The following is a 17,875-nucleotide window of genomic DNA, read 5'->3' as shown; positions in this document are numbered from 1 at the left end:
TTTCGTAACTTTTTTCCAAAATGAACTTCTGATCATCCCACGAATGCAAAAAAAAAAAAAAAGAAAAAGAAAAAAAAGTATTTGAAGTTTGTAACAGGCATTCTTGTTTAAAAAAAAAAAGCGTAAATGCCACGGGCGGTTCTTCCCAGGCTAAAATTCTCTCCCACGTGCCTTCCTGGGTGTACAGAAAAGTTTCCTGAATTAATGCAACCTACCCTCGACTAGCCTCATCTTGCAACACACCGTGGCAATATTTCGTGCCGGTTAGCAACAAATTGGAGGAGCTCAGCGGACGGCGAGGGGGGACGGGGGCTCACGCCGCACGCTCACATTCAACAGGAATCAAACAGGTGCTCAACGCCTGGCCAAGGCTCGTGCCCAGGCACAAATACTGACAACAGGCAGCCAGCACCGGCCACATTTTCGTTAATAACCGAACTGGATATGTTAAAGCATCTTCGCTTGCATACAGCTGCTATTTGAGACTGCAGCGCAATTCTGCTGAGAGCCTGGTTTGCATATGCTGTGCTGTGATTATGAATATTTAAATACCTCCATCTAGTTGAATTGCAGGCTCATTTACATACATTGGCATACTGCTTAATATAATGCATATGGGGAACAGGGTGCACATTGCATTTTTAATTTTTCTTGAAGAGGAATTGATTTTATGAGTGCTGAAAAGCTTTTTTTTCCTCGGGAAAATAGCTTGTTTGGAGAGGGGGGTGGATTTTAATTAACTGACAGGAAGAGCTGGCAAAACTAAAATGCTGACTGCAAGAATGTGTCCTTTGTTCCAGAGCTCGCTCTGCCGACGAGAACTCTTGGTAGGTGACCAAATTAATATCCCAGCTCTCTTGCCCACGCTTCTTTCGCTGCTCCCATCACACACAGCAATGGGTCAGAGAAGGGTTTGCACCTGACCATCAAGTTTCTGGCACATCCAATTTGCTACGGAAAGGTTTCCAGCCCTGCCAGGGACGTGTATACCACAAACCAGCCTATTCCAGATGTTCCAAGAACTTAATGACTGGGAGCGCAGGAAAAAGGGAGCCAGATTTTATTTTGGCCTCCGCACTGCAAAGCGACTCCAGCTGCTCCCAAACCTTCCGCACACCTGAGTTAAGCGCTTGATTTCTTTGGTACTCCGATAGATCCGGCCTCTGCCTTGTTTTTCTCCTTAGAGCTGGAAATAGGCTCTAAAATTTCCATGTTGTTTTTTTTTTTTCAGGCCACTTTGTTGTGTTGGACGCAATCTAGTCCTGGCAAATCCAAGTACAAATCCCCTCAATTTCAGTGGTGTGGGGAGGAAGGGCATGATTTTCTCCAGGTGGAAGATATCATTAAATAATTAACAACTGATTATTCATTGTTTTTATATAGTTAACTACAGGCCTACACCCGTAGCATGTCCACTGTCTCAAAGTACCTCTTGCCCCCAATTACTCACATGAGCAAAGTTTCACAAACACAGCTCTGATTTTAAGGCCACAGATATCAACAGCAGAATTTTTACGCTTTAAGTAACAAAACAGCAGTCGTTACCCCGGCCAGCTCTGCTTTTAATAGCGGTTAAATAACCCCGTGTTGTGTAAATAAGGACTGCCAGCCCGGGCCTCTGCTCGCCCGGATCCCAGAGCTGAGCATCTGGGCGTTATCTGGGTCGTGTTATCTGCAGCAGCCCCTTCGCCCTCCAGCCGTGCCCGGTGTGGGAAGCAAAGTCCGCGGCCAGGCATCCCGAAACCTCCTCCGGGTTTCCATCCCGGGGCTGCGCAGCGCGAGGCACCACGAGCCGATTTTACACAGCTTTGGGCTTTCACGGGAGTTTTGCTCTTGGAGTCGCAAGAGACCCTTAAAGAAGGCAACGGGTGATAAAAATACAAATAAAACAATCCCAGGGCATTTGAAGGCAGGTGCGTTCGGAAGAGCCTGGCTCTGCTGGCTGGAAATGTTTTCTCCTCACCTTTCACACCTTGCAGAGCATTTCCACTTGTCCTCTGCAAGGAAGTTTTCTTTATAACGGTATCAGGGGAGCAGAAAAAGGCACGTTTCTGGGAATAAATCAGGAGCTGCTGAACAGCCTGAACCCCCGGCCGCTCCAGCAGGTTCCAGGGCTTTGCAGGGTTGGGTTCGGAGAGAAAACATCAGGGCTCCGTCCCTCAGAAATCACCTTCCCAGTGCAGCTCCTTCCCCTTCCCTTGCTTTCACCCCCCTCGCTCTGCATTTCCATGGGCAAGTTCCAAGCCATCTTCTCTCCCACTTTAAAGGGTAAATATTTTTTTACAGTTCCTGTACAGTTACAAGGTGAAGAACATTTTCTGGGCATGAATTATTTATGAAGCCCTCCCAGGCACACCAGCCAGCGTGCATATTCATCAGGCACCCGGTACATTATTCATGAGAAGTTCGCTTAAATTGGGAGAGAACAATGATATTGTTGATTGAGATGCCTGGAAATGAGCTTGAAAAAGAGGGCTGTACCCTCAAACGCTGGGCAAAATGCAGCCAGAAAGTTCATCAAAATCACAAAAGAAAGGGAGACTGGCTTTCTTTATTGTGCTCTTTCATTGCCACCCATACGCATTACTATATATATATTTATTTATTTTTAAAAAGGAAGACTTCACACACAGACTCTGCACCATACCTTATCTAAGCACAGCTCCAGACCCCTGGCTGAACCTTCTACTCCTGCATCTTCAGCAGTTTATTACTTCCAACAGATTTTTGGAGTGGAAGTTAGCCCTAAACTCCCACCAAATTTGTTAAGTGTTGTTACAGGAAACCTCACTCTCGTTCTCTAACCCAGTTTTGGATCAGAGGCAGATGCCGGGGCTTTGTTGAATGGGGCTGGTATTAAATAAATGGGACTGAATGGTGTTTGAAGGCCCGGACACCTCCACACGGCTGTGGAAAGCATCGGTGGGGAGGCCGGGACACCGGGAGCACCCGCGGCACTTGGGTGATGCCCCTAAACATCGCTGTGTCTTTTGGGACACATTTTGGGACAGCCTCTTCGGGTTAGATCACTGAAGTTTATTCAGGTGATAGATTACCAGGGCAAACGTGGAGACCGGGGACTGCCCACTTTTGGGATTCGAGGCAAAAAGAGTGCTTAGACCAAACTTAGACCAAAGAGGTGTCATTTCCACAAGGCACTGGGGGATCTGGGGCAGCTGTGGGCTTCTGGAGGCAGAAAACGGGGCCCTGAGGGGGGCCTGGGGAGAGGCCCGGGGCCTGTCCTGCCCCCCACGGACACGGCGCAGAGGAGCCCACACAACCTGGAGGCCTCCGGAGCCAAGCGAGCGCTAGTCGCGCTAATGAGCTGCTCTCCCTGCTGATGCCTCACGCAGTCCTTGAGGCTTAATTAAGCTTAACGATGTTTGGAGGTCACTGGCCATGCCCAGTCTTTTAAGCGGGAGCTCAGAGGCGGCTTCTGGGGGTGCGATTTGGGGGGAAGCAGGGGGAGCGCCAAGGGCTCTGCTTGCCCCCCCCCCCCCCCCCATTTCCTTAGTCCCTGGCCTGGGGAAAGGCCTGGTCTGACCCCCCCCCCAAATCACCCCGGGCTATGCAGGGGTATACCCCCCCCAAATTCCCCCCTGGGCCATATAGGGTGACTCCCCCCCCCCCCAGATCACCTCAGGCCATACCCATACAGGGTGACCCCCCCCATATCACCCTGGGCTATACAGGGTGGCCCCCCCCTCAAATCACCCCTGGTCCATACAGGATGACCCCCCCGCCCCCCAAATGACCCGGGGCCATACAAGGTGACCCCCCCCGCCCCCAAATCACCCCGGGCCATACAGGGTGACCCCCCCCCCCCACCCCAACGCCCCTGGGCCATGCTGGGTGACCCCCATAAAAACAAATGGGCTACACACGGTGCCCCCCCCCCAAATCACTCCCGGGCCATACAAGACCCCCCCTCACCCTCAGGCCCTGCCCCTCCAGGCCCCCCTTTTACCCCTGGGCTCTACCCACAGCCCCCCCATACCTCAGTTCCCCTCCCCCAGCCTCAGGACCCCCCCCCCCGCCCCCCCCCCGGGCCCTAAATGACGCCCCCCCCCAAAGGTCAGGGGGTAAAAGGGGGAGCGGCCCCTTTAAGAGCGCTCGGCCCCGCCCCCGCGCGCGGTGACGCAGCAGCGGGCGTGGAGCGGCCGCTTCCTGCCCCCGCCCCCCCCCCGCGCCCCCGCGGGCCGCAGTGACAGGCAGGCGGGAGCGCGCGCGGCGCGGGCACAGCGGGACCGGGCCGCCGCCGCCGCCGCCGCCATGAACGGCAAAGGCAAGGACCGGGCCGCGCCGCGACCTCCCCCCGCTCCGCCCGGCGCCACCCCTACCCGGGGCCGCGGCGCCTTTAAGGGCCTCGCCGCAGCGCGTGACCGCGCGGCCGGGCCGGGGCCGAGCGGACCAATGGGAGCGGGGCGGGCGAGGGGGCGGGCTCGCGGTTGCCATGGCGCCGCTCGGCTCGGCCGGGCCGTTAACCCTTTGTGTGCCGGACGGTGTGGGGGGGGAAGCCCGGTGACGTAAGGGGCGGGGGGGCGTTAAGCGCTGGGGGGGGGGGAGCCCTCGGGTGACGTCAGTGGATCCCCGCATGACGTCACGGGGGCCGGGTGAGGTAACGGGGGGGGGCCCTCGGGGGGGGGGGGCACTGGGGCGGGGGGGGGACCCCGCAGGTCGGGGGGGGGGGCATGGACTGGGGACCCTCCCTGGTGACGTCAGGGACTCCCCCCCCGGGTGACGTCAGGGGGGACCCGCTTCGCGGAGGGGTGGGCAAGGGGGGGTTCGGGGTGACGTCATGGGGGGGGCACGGGGACCCCCCCGGGTGATTTGGGGATCCGGGGGACGGCGGCGGGGGCGGCTGAGCCCCCCCAAAAAATAAAAGGGGGCGGGGGGGAGCGGGGGGGGGGTCCTGAGGCTGGGGGAGAGGAACTGAGGTATGGGGGGGCTGTGGGTAGAGCCCAGGGGTAAAAGGGGGGCCTGGAGGGGCAGGGCCTGAGGGTGAGGGGGGGTCTTGTATGGCCCGGGAGTGATTTGGGGGGGGGGGCACCGTGTGTAGCGGGGAGCGTCCTGCCCCCCCCCCCATGACCCTGGGACCCCCCCCGGGCAGCCCCGAGGACCCCCGGGGGGGTGGTGCTGGGGGGGGGAGGGGTCACGGCCGCCGCTGCTCCCCCCGGGGGGGGGGTGTCGGTGTCCCCGGGGGGTTCTCAGTGTCCCCGGGGGGGTCCCGGTGTCCCCCGGTGCCGCTCCGCCGCGCGTTTCTGTTTTGGGGTGAATTCTCGTGTTTCTGACTCGGGGCGAATTGCCGTTTTTTCCCCGCAGGGCAGTACCCCCCCCAGGCCGCCTACCCGGTGCAGCCCCCCGCCAACCCCCCCGTGTACCCGCAGGCCCTGCCGCTGCCCCAGCCGCCGCCCTACACGGACGCGCCGCCTGCGTACTCCGAGGTAGGTGGGGGGCTGCTCGCGGGGTTTGTTTCTCCTAAAAAAAAAAGGAATCCCTGGCTAAACGTGTCACTGATTATTATTATTATTTTTAATTATTGCTATTATAATTATTTTTACGCTGGGGGGCTGGTTTGCTGCTCCTATCCCTGGGCCCCAAATCGACGTGAACCCAAGACACGGGCGTTGCTCGGAGCTTCCCTTTGAGCTAAGGGGATCCCCAGCGAGCCCCCAGCCAAAAATCCGTCTGTGGCAATGTCCTGGGCGGACTCTTGGGGGCTGCGGGGGATCTCTCCCCGAGCGGCAGCAGTGGGAAATTGCCCCCCCCCCAGGACACACACAACTAAACGCCCGGGCAGAGCGCTCCCCTGGGCAGGCGGGAGGGTGAAAGTCTAGCTCAGGGCTTGTTCTGAGTAAGCAGGTGGGTGTGGGGAGTAATAAAGCTCTAAACCTGCCTGCGTGGCTTTTTTTTTTTTTGCAGCTTTACCGTCCCAGCTTCGTGCCTCTGGGGGCCGCCACCGTCCCCACCATGTCCGCGGCGTACCCGGGCACTTCGGTCTTCCTGCCCGTGGCCCAGTCCGTGGCCGTGGGTCCCATCGGCTCCTCCGTCCCCATGGCCTATTACCCCGTGGGCCCCGTGTATCCCCCAGGCTCCACAGTCCTCGTCGAAGGCGGCTTTGATGCTGGAGCCAGGTTTGGGGCCGGCGGAACGGCCAGCATCCCTGTGAGTACAGCCAGCTCCTCAAGCACACGCGCGCTTCGGTCGTGGGGGTGCGCGGGGGAGACGGGCCTGGTTTTGTGAGCAAAGCGAATTCGTCACGTTGGCTGGGAGAAAAGGAGGCTCCTGCCTTCGTGCGGAGGGTTTTGCTCCCTCTGAGCTTGGCTGAGAGCAGCCGACGTGTGGCTCTGGGGCTCCATCTACTCACAGACCCCAGGTCAGCCCGGGGGCCACACCGTAACATGCCCCGGAGGGAGGCGAGGCAGCAGCAGGGCTGCTGGGTGACCCGGCTGCAGCTCGCCCTCGCTCCCTGCTGCCCTGGATCTCCTCAGACTCGCGGCCACGCCAGGGTTTTGCTCCTCTGCGCGCACAAAAAGCCTCCCAAAAGCAGAGGGCAGGGCGTGGAAGCCGAGTGTTTCCCACCCTGGCCTCGATCCCCGCCTGGCAGCCAGCAGCAGGTGCCGGGCGCCCGCGGTCCGAGGTGGATGGGTGCCAGGAGGAGCTGCAGCGCTCCTCCAGCCCCCGTCCTTTCTCTCTTTTGCAGCCCCCCCCTCCTGGCTGCCCCCCCAACGCCGCCCAGCTGGCCGTCATGCAGGGAGCCAACGTCTTGGTGACGCAGCGGAAGGGGAACTTCTTCCTGGGAGGCTCAGACGGCGGCTACACTATCTGGTGAAGAAGGAAGGGGCCGGGGGGAGAGGGGGGGGGCTACATTTGTGTAAGGAAAGACATCACATACCGTCAGCACTTCTCACGATGTAACTGCTTTAGTCCATATTAACCCGAGGTTGCAGATCAGACACACCGCTGCGAGGTCTCTTCCTGTCTCGGCACGGCGGAAAGCGAAGCGAGGAGCCCCCGTGCCGAGAGCGGGGCCTCTGCTGGGACGGGGAGGGGAGACGGATTCCCCAAACGAACGCGAGCTGAGCAGCCCTGCCTCTCCCTCGCGTTTCGCTGGGGTGACACCGCAGCGCCGTCGCTGGGCTTTATTAATCGGCTGCTTTGGGGAGGGCGAGGGAGCCGAGCTGGTGGCGGGGCGCGACCCCTTCCCCTCGCGTTCGTGCTGACCGAGCCCCGCAGGCGTTGGGGTTTCCCCTCCAGAGAAGCAAAGGTGCTGGGTAGGAAGCGAGGCAACCTTCACCTCCCAGTACCAGGGGCACCTCGGCGCTTCTTCCTTCCTGACCTCACTCTAGAGCGGATCCCTCGAAGCACCCTGTGCTCACAGTCGCCCTTCGCTCCCCTCTAGGAAGGTATGCAGCTGGCGTGTGTCATGGGATTTCTTTTATACACTCCAAGTAATCTTGGATTTCTTTGCACATTAGATCTAATCAAAGCCATGCTTTGGTGCCAGAAACACAATGCAACTCATGTTTGAACATTTCATTAAATGCTAACTAGGCTTTTAGGACTATGCTTAATAAACCAACTCTTTTTCTTTTTTTTTTGAACTCAACCTGGTGTCCTGACACCAAAACTCCTTAAGGCTGTTGTTCAAACAGAGAGGCTGGTTACCATCTGCACAAGGGTGTGTAGCAACTGTCAATCAACACACAAATTAGCTTGGTTAATCAGTTGTTTTACGAATGCATACTTCAGAAATGACTTGGGTATAATGAAGTCTTAGTAGGGTTAAGAAGAATATTTCAGGGATCCTCAGTGTTTTTCTTTTTTTTTGTTTTGTTTTATGAAGAAAAATATCAGATTCAAATATATTTTATCTCGAGGTTTCAGTTTAATCTAAATCTGTGTCCTGTATATGTTGTGTTTAACCATCCAACTGACTGTTATGGAAGTTCAGCATTACGTATCTCTCTGTATACACTGTGGTGCACTTAACTTGTGGATTTTTTTATACTAAAAAAAAGTAGAATAAAGACTATTTTGAAAATTTGAATAAAGTGGCAGACTTGCGTTAGACTTCAAATAAACCCCCTTGGCTCCTGCCGGTCGCACGCCTTAGGGTTTCTTCGCTTATTTCCTCTTTGCTGCTATTTTGCAAACTTCCTCCTTCAGGTTTTTTTTGGGGGGGCTGATTTAAAGGAGGAACTGCCCGTGCCAGCAGCCCCTTGTGACTTGGGTGATCGATCAGGTTGCTTTACAAGCATTCTCCACCTTAGCCTCGAAATTAGCCACGCTGATTACCCCAACCCTAAACCCAGAGCAGAATAACTTAATTGTTTCGTGAGATAAGGAAAAAACAACAGCGATTCTTCACGCATTTGTCACTGGGCTGTATTAGAAAGCACCAAAGGGAGGACAGGGTGTGAGCAGCCAGAGCGGGGCTGCCCTCTGCCACGCCTGGTTTTTATCTTCTATGGTTTGCTTAATAAATTAAGGGGGAAAAAAAAGGGAAAAAAAAAAAAAAGAAAAAAAAAGCTTCTAGATCCCAGACTCCGAGAAATTTAGGCCACATGGCATCAGACCTGAGTGCAAGAGAGGGGCGCGCGCTGCACCCAGGGGCTCAGATGAAATACTCTTCCTTCTCCTTGGAGGGGGCATCCTCCATCTGCACCGACACGTCCGTCTCGGCCGCCGGCTGCTCGTAGGTGAGGTAGCTGCCTTTGTTTCTGTACAGGTAGATGATGATCACCACCAGGACCGTCAGCAGGGTGATGAACACCAGCGTGATGACAACTGCCAGGGGGAAAGGCGGAGAGGAGCAGGATTTAGCCCCGAGCGGCCTGTCCGGAGCTGCTGCCCGGTCGGCGGGGTGGCCGCGGCACGGAGCCCCTACCTGCGATGACAGCCGTGTTGGCGTCCTCATGCAGAGGGGGGGTGTGCGCCTTCTTCAGCCCTGGGGTTGTCAGCTCTTCTGCAGCAGCGTTGGGGAAGGAGAGAGGAAAGTGAGCGAGGCCGGTACCGAGCCGGCTCTGAGCTGGACGGGGCACGCGGTGGCCTCGGGCGAGGGCTCCTGGAGGATTTGGGGGCAAAAAGGCAAACAGGGGTCCCAGGGTCTTACCTGCAGCTAGCGGGGGCTGAGCTCCTTCCATGGCATCGGCCCTGGCGCTGCCGGCTCCTTCCAGGTGAGGGTCTGGGCTCCTTCACGACTACCAAGAAAAGGAAGAAAAGCTGTGAGCGTGCAGGGCAGGGGTCGGCACAGCGCGGGTCCGCTGCTGTGAGGGGCTCGGTGCTGAGCCAGCACTGGTGGTGCTGGACAGCCGGGAAACGCTCAGTGCAGGGGCTTCGCTCGGGCTGGTGGAGAGGCGCAGGCTGGGGCAGGAATTGCTGCTGCGGGTTGGAGCGAGCTGTGCCGGGGCCGTGCATCCCAGCCAGCAGGCGTGCACTGGGGAAATGGGCTGCAGGTTTGGCAATTTGCTCTCAAAAGTTTTAAGTTTTGCGGAGCCGAATTGCCTTTGCCTGTAAAGCCTTGCAAAACCTCGCAAATCTGACACCCGGAGCTGCTGCAGCCGTGACTCTGCCCCTGCAAAGCTCCCTCCTGAGCATGCTGGGGGACGAGCAGCCACCAAAGCCATCTGCAGCAACAACCTTGGCAGCCCCCAAAATAAGTGGTCGCTGCTGCTGCTGGCAGGCCCGGGGCAACGGCTCCTGCTCTCGGGCACAAGTGACTCAGCGGCCCTGCGGAGAGACGCCGCTAGATGTCAGGAGCAAATAAATCTCACCCCCCCAAAAAAAAAAAAGAAAAAAGAAAAAAGAAGCAAATTGAACCACCAGGAGCGAGCCGAGCGCTGGACGCGTGCCCGAAGCGGGAGCCGCTGGATGCGGCCCCCTGGCACGGCCGGGGATGCCGTGAGGGTTGGAGACGCCGGGAGCTGCCCTCGGGAGCTGCTCTCGCCCTGCTCGTCCCGCCGTGTGCCTGTGTGACTCAAAGCGCTGTCGGGCCAGGGCTTGTTCAGCCTGAGCGTGCAAACCAGCCCTGACAGCAGCGGGGTTTGCATCCAGCCGCCAGCGGAGCCCAGCCGCCGGGGCGTACAGCGCCGGGTGAATTTGGGCTCACAGCCCCCTGCCCGGCGCTGTGCGGCGGTGCTCGCGCTGTGCCCGCTCAGCAGACGGGGGCCCAGGACCCCGAGATGCTGGGACCCCGAGCTCGGCAACATTGCCCCGGCCTCGACAACTTTGCCCCGGGCTCAGGCGAGCCCCGGACCGGCTGCAGAGCGCAGAACCAGTTTCTCGAGTGCGATGCGGAGCAGACGGTCCCGCTGGCACCGCCGCTGCAATCCAGCATTGCAAAAAAACCCGTCTGAGCCCAGCGATGTGGGACAAAGTTTCAAAGCCCAGTGCAGAAGCTTGCATGGCATTTAAACCAGGAAATTTGCTTTAAAGCTCTGCCGACAGCGATGTCTGGGCGGAGGAGCTGGGAACGAGCCATCTCTGGGGCTGAACCTGCCTTGCATGGGCACAACCTGCAAGCACACAGCCTCCGAAGGCAGCTGCTGCCTTGCCATGGAGCAGCAGCAGCTTGGGCTGCTTTGGAGTAAGGGATGGATAATATTTCTGTAAGAACCTACTGCTGGGATTTCAAGGAAAGGAGGAAAAAATGCTGCTGATTGCACAGGGAGCTGGGTACTTTGAGGAGAGGGGTCCCTGGGGGGCATTTGGCCAAAGTTTTGTTTCTGTATAAACACGGCGCTGCCCATGGCTCCCTGTAAAGCTCGCTGGAGCTATAACCAAAGCAGCCGGCACGCACCTGGCCCCATTTCACCCAAAATTCAGCTCTGGGAAGAGACTCTGGCAGGAAAACATCATCGCTCAATCATTAAAGCAAAGCCCCCCCCATGTTGCATCCCAGCAGGAGCCCGGCCACTCCACATCACTCCCGTATCCCTCCCCACCGCACCGGCACCACGGGAAGGAGCCCCCGTGCTCAGCATGGGGGGGCCCAACGGGGCAGGGATCGCAGCACGGCGGGTACCTTGGCGGGGCAGGATGTGGCCACGAGCTGGCGTGGGGTCGGGGTGTCCGCGGCACGCAGGGTGCTGTGCCACAGCCAGGCTGACCCAGCTTCCCCAGTGTGCCGGATCCCTACAGATCTCCATGTGCTTTTAAAGCAGGAGTTGGGGGGGAAAAAAAAAAAAAAAAAGAAAAAAAAAAAAGCTACCAAAAAACCCAACCCGAATCTTCCTCATTCTTGCGTGCTGGCCAAATCCTCCGAGTTGCTCAAGAGCGGTTCCCACGGCGGAGCCCTCCCCGCCCTGCAGCTCCCAAAAAGCTCGAGAGCAGTCGGGTGCAGGGGATGCTCGACACCCCCTTCGCAGCCCCCAGATCCCAAACCCAGTGGCCAGAGGCTGGGGCGAGCAGAGATGCTGGGTGACCCCGTTTCCTGCTCCGTCTCACTGCGCTACATCCCTGGGAACGGCGCCTCGTGCTCTCCCAGTGCCCTGCCTGGCTTTTGCTCGGGTTTCTGCTGATTTAAGCTCTGTTTAAGCTTCTCCCACCTCTCACCGCGGTGGGCTGAGGCCGTTCCGCTTCCTGCTTGCTCCCAGGGAAGCCGCTCGCCAGCCGGAATCCAGCGGCCGTGCACCCATCGAGGCAGCGATGCTTTGGCACGGCAGCCCGGCCCCTTTGCAGCGGGGCCGAGCAGATATCACCACCCAGCAGCTCCACGGGGCAGCCACCGACGCAGGACCTCGTGCTTCATCGAATGCCCATTTGCTATGCAAACCCATGCATGCAGAAACCCCCCTCGGGCCCCCCCCCGAATCTCCCCACATCTCCCCGTACCTGTGCCAGCTGCGCCGGGGCGAGGGGCTGCCGGCACCATGTGCGCTCGCCGCTGCCTGTGCAGCCTCGCCAGGGCACAGCCCAGGCGTTTCCCCTTCCTGCCTCACCTTTCCAGTTCCACTGCCCTGATAATAAAGGCTGCAATTCCTCCCCGCTTAACCCCTTGCTGGCGAGGGAGAGGGGATCCCGCAGCAGCCCCGTGGCCACGCGAGCGCTTTGGGTGCGCGCCAGAGCGGCCACGCATCGCACGAGGCTCGGCCAGCGGGGTCCGCTTCAATTCTCAGGATTTCAAAGCGAATTGGGGCTCTTTTTCTGCATGGCAGCAGATTTTGGGGAGAGGAGCAGCCAGCCTGGCGTGAAGAAACCAGCCCGACGCCTTCCTCGTGAGTCACCGCAAACCGCAGAGGCGGCCCGGCGGTGCCGGGGGAGAATGGGGAAACAAATCCCACCTGGATCCAGCCCTAAACCCACAGGCAGGGAGCTCCCACGTGAGCCGGTGATGATGCCCAGGCATCCCCAAGCTGCGCTTTTTGGCAATTTTGCGTGGGCTGCTCCAGCTGTGCCGCATTGCAGCCCCCCAGCGCTGCCTCTCATGATGGAGACGAGATGCCCGGCGCCGATATTCGGCCCTCAGTCGCCTTTCCAGAAAATTCCACCTCTTCTTGCTGCGTTTTCAGGCACCGGTGTCTGCCCTCTGCCTTTATTTCAGATGTGACGGGGGGGTTGTAAAGCGCGTTACGGTTAAACAAAGTTATCTGCAGGCAGCCCCATAAAAGCTCCTTCCCCTCCCTCCTGCCCGCACCTCTCTGGGCGCTGGGCTCACAGGGACGTGAGGCTTTCGCTGGGGTCCTGGGGGGGGTCCTGGCTCGCATCCTGCTCCAATTCTCCGGGTGTCCCTTGCTCCTGGGGACACAGAGAGCGGGGTGATGCTGGGCTGGAGACCTCGTGCTTCGGTCCGTGGGGATGAAGCAGAGCCCTCGCTGCACCCACCTCAGTTTGGGAGCCGGGGGGGGCGGCGCTGTCCTGGATGCAGCCACTTGATCCCTCCTCGAGGGCCAGCTCCAGCCCCATCTGTAGCCGGATGAGCAACGCACCAGGCTGGGACTCACCTCCTTGCTCCTCCCCCTACACCCCCAGCCCCATATCCCCTTGCTGGGGCCGGAACCGCTGGGAAACATTTGCTGGGTGCAGCCCCCAGCACGGTGTCCTGGCCCCCCTGCCCCCTCCGGACACCAGCTTATGGCACGTCACCCCCCCGCCGCTCTCACCTGTGTTTTGGCCGCCTTTGGCAACACATCCACCACCTCCACGCTTTCCTCGGAGTCGCTGTGCTCTCCCACGGCCCCGGCGAGCTGGCACGCACCCTGCCCACCGCCCAGGGACAGGCACCCTCGTGCCTCTGCTGTGGGCCCGGTGGCACCGTGGGTGCTGGCTGGGGATGGCGGGTCCCCCCCCGAGCTGTCCCCGGTGCTCTCAGGACGTGCGAGACCCTCGCTGTCGGCGCCGTCCGGATCCTCTGTGGCACTTTTTGGCTCCGCTGGCGTGGTGCTGGCGGCCGTGGCAATTGCCTCGGATAAAATCAGTGAGGCCAGGGAGGCGGCGATGCCCTCGGCTCCCACCTGCACCCCTCCATCAGCCCCTGCTGCCTCTAGACCAGCAGACACGGGGCTCCCAGCCTGGCTTTTGGGGAGCCCAGGGGACCCACTGCCCTTGGACACCCCCGTTTCAGGGGACGGAGCTTCAGGGGTGAGGACAGGCTCCTGGGACTCCTCGCTGGAGACCGATGCGGTTTCTGACGCAGACCCCATGCTCGCTGGTGAGGCTGGAGGAGGACCAGGGACGGGAGCACCCAGCTCGCCAGCACCCATCTCCGCGGGGCCATTGGAGATGCTTTCAGCGGCGTCGCTGCCCTCCTCGGGGGATGCTGATGCCATCTCCGCTTCCAGCACGGGCTCCCAGTCCGGGCGCGGGGCTGGTGAGGTGGGTGGCTCGCCCGGTGCCTTCCCTGGGCATGGGTACATGGCTGGGGGGCTCACGGGTGAGGAGATGACCAGAGAGCGCCGGTTGCTGCATGGAGGGGGGACAGGGGAGTTTAAGTCCCTGTGAGCCCCCGAATGCTGCTGGATCCCACCTGGGTGCATGCAGCAGCACCACCCTCCACCCAGCACCAGGAGATGCTCGTCCATCCCCAGGGACCACAGGCAGAGCCTGGGGGCTGCAGCACCCATCTGCTTCCTTGGGGAGGGGGTGATTCAGCGGTGTGAGCCTCCCCCTTTACCTGGAAACGCCTTTGATGATGAAGACTTTGCTGGAGTGCTGCTTGTCCAGTTTGCCCATCACCTCGTAGAGGTCGCGGTTGAGCTGCATGGGCAGGAGAGAAACCCTCAGAGCCCCCTGGGAACCCCGGGGCTCCCACTCCCCACCCTGCGTGGGCTTGGAGCCCACAGCCATGCCCCTGGGCAAATCTCAGTTAAAAAGCAGCTGGTTTGGGACCGGAAAGCAGCCCCGCTGCCGAGGAAGTCACGTCTCCCATCCTTCCTCTCCTTGGCTCTGGAGGCAGCAGTCGGGAAAAATTTTTACCCCAGCGCAACTTCCCAGGGCTGACGTTAACGCAAATCAAGCAACCCCACCTCTATTTATCCACCACACAATCAATTGATAAAAAAGCTTTCTTCCTAGCCCCAGGACTGCTGTAACTCTCAGGCTAGGCTGGGGGGAAACAACAGCACTCGTCAGCCAACAACGCCATCGGCACGCTGGAGCCAGCGCGGGTCCCTACAGCAAACGGCGAGCAGCGCAACGCCGGCGAGGGGGGAGGAATTCTGGGGGTCTTACCTTGCTCATCTCCTTGTAGAAGATGTCCCGGAGGTTGGAGATGTTCTGGAAGATGGTCACGTAGCAGGCAATGCGGCTGCGGGAGAGAAACCGGGGTGGAGGCAGAGGGAGGAGGGTGGCCGGGGGGTTGCGGAGCCCCCCCAGCCACGAGCACCCATCCTCGGGGGGGGGGGACGAGAGGGGCCTGGGTGCCTGTCCCGGGCTGTCCTGCTGCGGGGGCAGTGCTGCCATCTCCCGGCTGTGACCGCCCCACGTCCCCAAGCCGCCGCACCGCCGGCAGCACCCATGGGGGCTCGGGGGAGAACCCCCCCAGTTCTCCCCAGCAGTGGACGAACAGCGCCGAGCTGGCACCGTGTGGTTATCAGCCAAGATCCGGGGAGCTGCCACACATGAATTTGCAAGGCTTTCGCTCAGACAACGCCATTCCAAGGGGCCCACTTGGGTTTTGGGGTGGGGGCTGGATTTGCCGCCCTGCCCCCCCAGAAGGTGCATTTTGGCAGAGCAGAGCGGGCACGTCCCGTGCGCCACGCGCGATACCTGCTGTAGAGGACGGGCAGCTCCTCCCGAAGCTCCCTGTTCAGGTCTTCAAACACCGCCTGGGCTTTGTTGAACTCCTCCTCAGCCTGCGGAGAGGCAAGGGGGGGCCGTGGGGTTCCCGGCACGATGCACGGCCCCGCCAGCCACCCCAGGCAGGGCTCCCGTGCCAGCCCCAACCTTGGCGATTTTGGCCTCGTCCTTCTTTTTGGCGTTCTGCAGGGCTTCGAGGTGGTGCCGGGCGCTGTCGTAGTCCACCAGCTTGCGGCCCCGCTTGGCGATGCGCTCCTGAGGGGGGGGCACCGGGGGCTCAGCCGCGAGCCGGCTGCGTGCCGCGCTGTGCCACCGCCCGCGGGGGTACCTTAATGTCACCGAACTGCGCCAGGTAGTTCTCCATCAGCCGCAGCGCCTGGTCGGCCAGCTTCGCCTCGTAGTCGTCCCACAGGAGGTCGTTGCTCTGCGGGGACGAAAAGGGGACAGGGATGAGTGGGGGCAGAGCTCCTGGTCCCCCCCCGGCGCTCGCCGGCTGGACGTGCTGGGCTGCCTCCCCCGGGAGCTGGCTCTGCGCCCCCTGACCCGTGGGGGCTGTCCCCAAGGGGGCTCACATCTGCTATGGCTTTCAGCTCTGCGTGGCCGTCCCAGTCGGGGCTGTAAATCTCCTGCAGAGTTTCGGCCACTTTCCGGGAGCTTTCGTGCATCACTGCGGAGGGGTTGCAAAAATTCAGAGCGTGCCGCAGGTTCGCGATGCACGGCAAGAAAACGCAGCAGGGCTCGGCTCCCCCCGGCTCCACCGAGCTGCGTTTCCTGAGGTCGGGGTGCGGACGGGGGCTTGCACCCTACCTTTCACCGCGTTGACAAAAGCCTTGAGGTCTTTGTAGAGTTTGTTGCCTTCATTCTGCAAATCAAATGTGTTGGGGGGGGTAGAGATCAGAACCCCATGGGCGGGGTGGTGGGGGCCACAAGCCCACTGGGGACATGTGGAGCACAAGAGGCTGTGGGCATGGGGATGGCACAGGCATGGCACGGGGTGTCCCTGTCCCCCCCCAGGTCCCCTCCGCTCCCCGGTGCAACCTGCTGCAGCTGGAAATTGTAGGCGCTTTGCTCGAACTGCTCGTCCTTGGTCTCGACGGTTTTGCCCAGTTTCTGCAAAACCTGCGATGGGGAGAGGGGGAGACGCGTTGGCATGGAGCGTGGCAGAGCTCTACCATGCGGGGGGCCCCTCCTGAGGACCTGACAGCCCCAGCTTGGAGCCCACCCAGGCTGGGGTTTGCCTTAGGGATGCAAAACCTCTGCACAAAAAACCTCGGTGGTTTTTATTTTTAGGGGAAAAGAGTGGCTTTTTGGGAGCCAGGCCAACACGGCGTCCCTACCACCCTCATTTATGACACCCTACAGGTCTGCGCTCCCCAAAACATCCCTGCAGGTGAAGCCAGGTGCAGGCAAAGCCCCAGGGTGCTGCCCCACTGGGAACTGGTGACGCTGCTGGGAGGAGGAGGAGGAGCTGCGGATGAAGGCCACCCTCAGCTTCCCCATCACAGCAGCAGCGCAGTGCGAGGGGTGGCCAGGAAGAGGCTGGTCCCTGGAAGCGACCGGGGCCTGTCCCGGGCTGATACTGCTGCGGAAGGGCTGAATTTAGCCCTGAGCCCCCGCCAGGAACTGCAGGAGCTGCTCCTTGCTTTTTTTGGGAAAAAAAAAAACACAGAGGGGATGGTCTCGAAAGAGCATCAAATCACCCCGTTTTGACCTGCTTCCGCAGCCCTTCCCCCTGCTTCCTGCCACTACGGCAGCGCTGCGGGGGCCACCCTGGTGCCAGGTCCCTGCTGTCACCGTCACTGCCAGGGACAGGGGGACCCGGACCCAGCTCAAGGGACCCCGGTGCCACCTACGCCCACCGCCTGGCAGCCTGCACCGGAAGACGTTTTTTTTTTTTGGAAAAAAACTGCTTTTTGAGGCTACCAAAGCACCCTGGGGGGCTTTGGGGGCAAGTTTGCAAACCCAAAGCCTTGCAGCCGGGGTGGAGTCTGCCCAGAGATGCGTGCAAGCACGCAGAGGCACCCAAATTAACACTCCAAGAGCACCCATGGGTGCTGTCTGGTGCCCAGCAAGAGCAGCCCCTCGGTGCCACCCTACCCTCACCCTGGGAGAAATTCAATAGGAAGATGAAATAAGGGATGGGGAGGGCCGGGCCGTACCTTCTCCTGTGCCCGGCTGAACCGCTTCTGGACCTGCTTGGCGAAGAGCCCGGCTCCCCCGCTCTTGCCCTCTGCCATGGCTGCAGCTTGCCGCGCGGTTTCTGCTTTCGGCATCAACTTGTGGTCGAGTGTTTGCTGCGGAAGTTCGAAACGAGGCATCCGCTGAGCGCCCGGGCACCCCCCGCTGCGAGCCGCCCCGAAAAACCCAGCCGTGAGGGTGGGACGAAGCGGGGGCACGAGCGCAGCCGAGCCGTGGTAACCCTTGCACGAGTTTCTGTTTGGGGTTTTAATTTTGCTTTTGGAGTCAGTTCTGCAATTCTTTGAGTTTTTTTTTTTCCCACCCCAAGCCAGGCTGGGGCGTAACGCGGTGAGCCTAGTGCTAACGGGAAGCACGTAAACAGGCTTTGGCCCTGCAGCCCTGGGCGAGGTGATGGCAGACACCGCATCCATCCCCTCTCATTGCAAATGAGTTTTGGAAG

General features: G+C 60.0%; 3 protein-coding genes across 6 annotated transcripts; 1 reads left to right on the top strand and 2 right to left on the bottom strand.

Moving 5' to 3' along the window:
* Positions 1 to 4,158: 4,158 nt before the first annotated feature.
* Positions 4,159 to 7,161, top strand: DAZAP2 (DAZ associated protein 2). Its single transcript, XM_066985579.1, has 4 exons — positions 4,159 to 4,285; positions 5,323 to 5,444; positions 5,923 to 6,165; positions 6,704 to 7,161. Exons 1-4 carry the CDS (start codon positions 4,273 to 4,275, stop codon positions 6,830 to 6,832), a joined length of 507 nt encoding a protein of 168 aa, XP_066841680.1. The 5' UTR covers positions 4,159 to 4,272; the 3' UTR covers positions 6,833 to 7,161.
* Positions 7,162 to 7,587: 426 nt separating this feature from the next.
* Positions 7,588 to 12,258, bottom strand: SMAGP (small cell adhesion glycoprotein). Of its 2 annotated transcripts, none has more exons than XM_048054663.2 (4): positions 11,836 to 12,258; positions 9,116 to 9,203; positions 8,891 to 8,968; positions 7,588 to 8,790 (listed from the first exon to the last, which is right to left on the bottom strand). In XM_048054663.2, exons 2-4 carry the CDS (start codon positions 9,144 to 9,146, stop codon positions 8,618 to 8,620), a joined length of 282 nt encoding a protein of 93 aa, XP_047910620.1. In that variant the 5' UTR covers positions 9,147 to 9,203; positions 11,836 to 12,258; the 3' UTR covers positions 7,588 to 8,617. The 2 variants fall into 2 exon arrangements, with proteins under 2 accessions (XP_047910620.1, XP_013056235.1); XM_013200781.3 differs by lacking the exon at positions 11,836 to 12,258 and adding an exon at positions 11,027 to 11,783.
* Positions 12,259 to 12,320: 62 nt separating this feature from the next.
* On the bottom strand, positions 12,321 to 17,648 carry BIN2 (bridging integrator 2). 3 transcript variants are annotated; one of them, XM_048054647.2, is made up of 13 exons: positions 17,397 to 17,648; positions 16,276 to 16,356; positions 16,045 to 16,099; positions 15,810 to 15,904; positions 15,566 to 15,661; positions 15,385 to 15,492; positions 15,208 to 15,293; positions 14,671 to 14,746; positions 14,114 to 14,196; positions 13,104 to 13,902; positions 12,826 to 12,906; positions 12,638 to 12,738; positions 12,322 to 12,533 (listed from the first exon to the last, which is right to left on the bottom strand). In XM_048054647.2, exons 1-12 carry the CDS (start codon positions 17,553 to 17,555, stop codon positions 12,655 to 12,657), a joined length of 1,803 nt encoding a protein of 600 aa, XP_047910604.2. In that variant the 5' UTR covers positions 17,556 to 17,648; the 3' UTR covers positions 12,322 to 12,533; positions 12,638 to 12,654. The 3 variants fall into 3 exon arrangements, with proteins under 3 accessions (XP_066841678.1, XP_047910604.2, XP_047910603.2); XM_048054646.2 differs by having other exon boundaries at positions 12,322 to 12,738; positions 17,397 to 17,647; XM_066985577.1 differs by lacking the exon at positions 12,826 to 12,906 and having other exon boundaries at positions 12,321 to 12,738.
* Between the last annotated feature and the right edge of the window lie 227 nt (positions 17,649 to 17,875).

Source organism: Anser cygnoides, chromosome 32, assembly GCF_040182565.1.
Source record: "Anser cygnoides isolate HZ-2024a breed goose chromosome 32, Taihu_goose_T2T_genome, whole genome shotgun sequence".
Taxonomy (NCBI): domain Eukaryota; kingdom Metazoa; phylum Chordata; class Aves; order Anseriformes; family Anatidae; genus Anser; species Anser cygnoides.
The sequence above is the reverse complement of the archived record's forward strand: the minus strand, read 5'-3'. Positions and strand labels throughout refer to the sequence as shown.